The sequence below is a fragment of the Rhea americana genome, unplaced genomic scaffold (assembly GCF_003343005.1).
Source record: "Rhea americana isolate MKP2758 unplaced genomic scaffold, rheAme1 scaffold_218, whole genome shotgun sequence".
Taxonomy (NCBI): Eukaryota; Metazoa; Chordata; class Aves; order Rheiformes; family Rheidae; genus Rhea; species Rhea americana.
In genome coordinates this window covers 140,651-141,277 of record NW_028186321.1, presented here as the reverse complement: position 1 = coordinate 141,277, position 627 = coordinate 140,651, and the positions used below count along the sequence as shown (strand labels likewise).

General features: G+C 57.3%; 1 protein-coding gene across 1 annotated transcript in view; it reads left to right on the top strand.

Moving 5' to 3' along the window:
- Window positions 1–204: 204 nt before the first annotated feature.
- HTRA1 (HtrA serine peptidase 1) overlaps window positions 205–627 on the top strand; it is a 37,512-nt gene continuing 37,089 nt past the window's right edge. The window contains exon 1 of the mRNA XM_085305287.1: window positions 205–450. Coding sequence (XP_085161413.1) covers window positions 205–450 — 246 coding nt within the window. The remainder of the gene's footprint in view (window positions 451–627) is intronic.

The window sequence follows — 627 nt, the reverse complement described above, 5'->3', positions numbered from 1 at the left end:
GGTTAATCACAAGTGATCAACTCAATTTTCAGTCACGACTCTCAGACCCCTCCTCTGCAGGAATACCTTGCATTCTTGCTGGGTGGAATGGCCTGGCATTTGCATACGTTAACATGTGCTTGAACGAGAGCACTTTCCTAATTCCTCAGGTTACTGTCTGACTGCCCTGGCCTTCATATCTGCTCATCCTTCCATCGAGGAGAAATGCCATCACCGCTTACTTTAGATTGCTTTTCCAGTAAATCCTTACGGGGGGGAAGAGTGCTGCGTTTTACACCCTCTTTGGATGAGCGTTTTCGGTCGATTAACAGCTGCTTCAGCCGTGTGTCAGGCTTTCGGCGCTCTGGAGCAGCGTCGCCTCCGGAGGCGCGCAGAGAAGATCCCCTTTGGTTTGTCTTCTGGCTGCCACCGGGTGCTGGGAAACGTGGTCGCGGTCTTGGCCGCTTTCGCGTAGGATCCCGTGCTGGATAGGAAACAACGTGCAAACTGAGCGTGAGCCACGCGAGGTGGCTGTGAAAACAAAAACCCGCTCGGAAAGCTCGCGGGAAAAGGCAAGCGGCGAGGCCGGGCTGGGGGCGGGGGCGCTGGCAGCGCTGCCCCGCGGCGGGGCGGCGTGAGCGGCGGAGC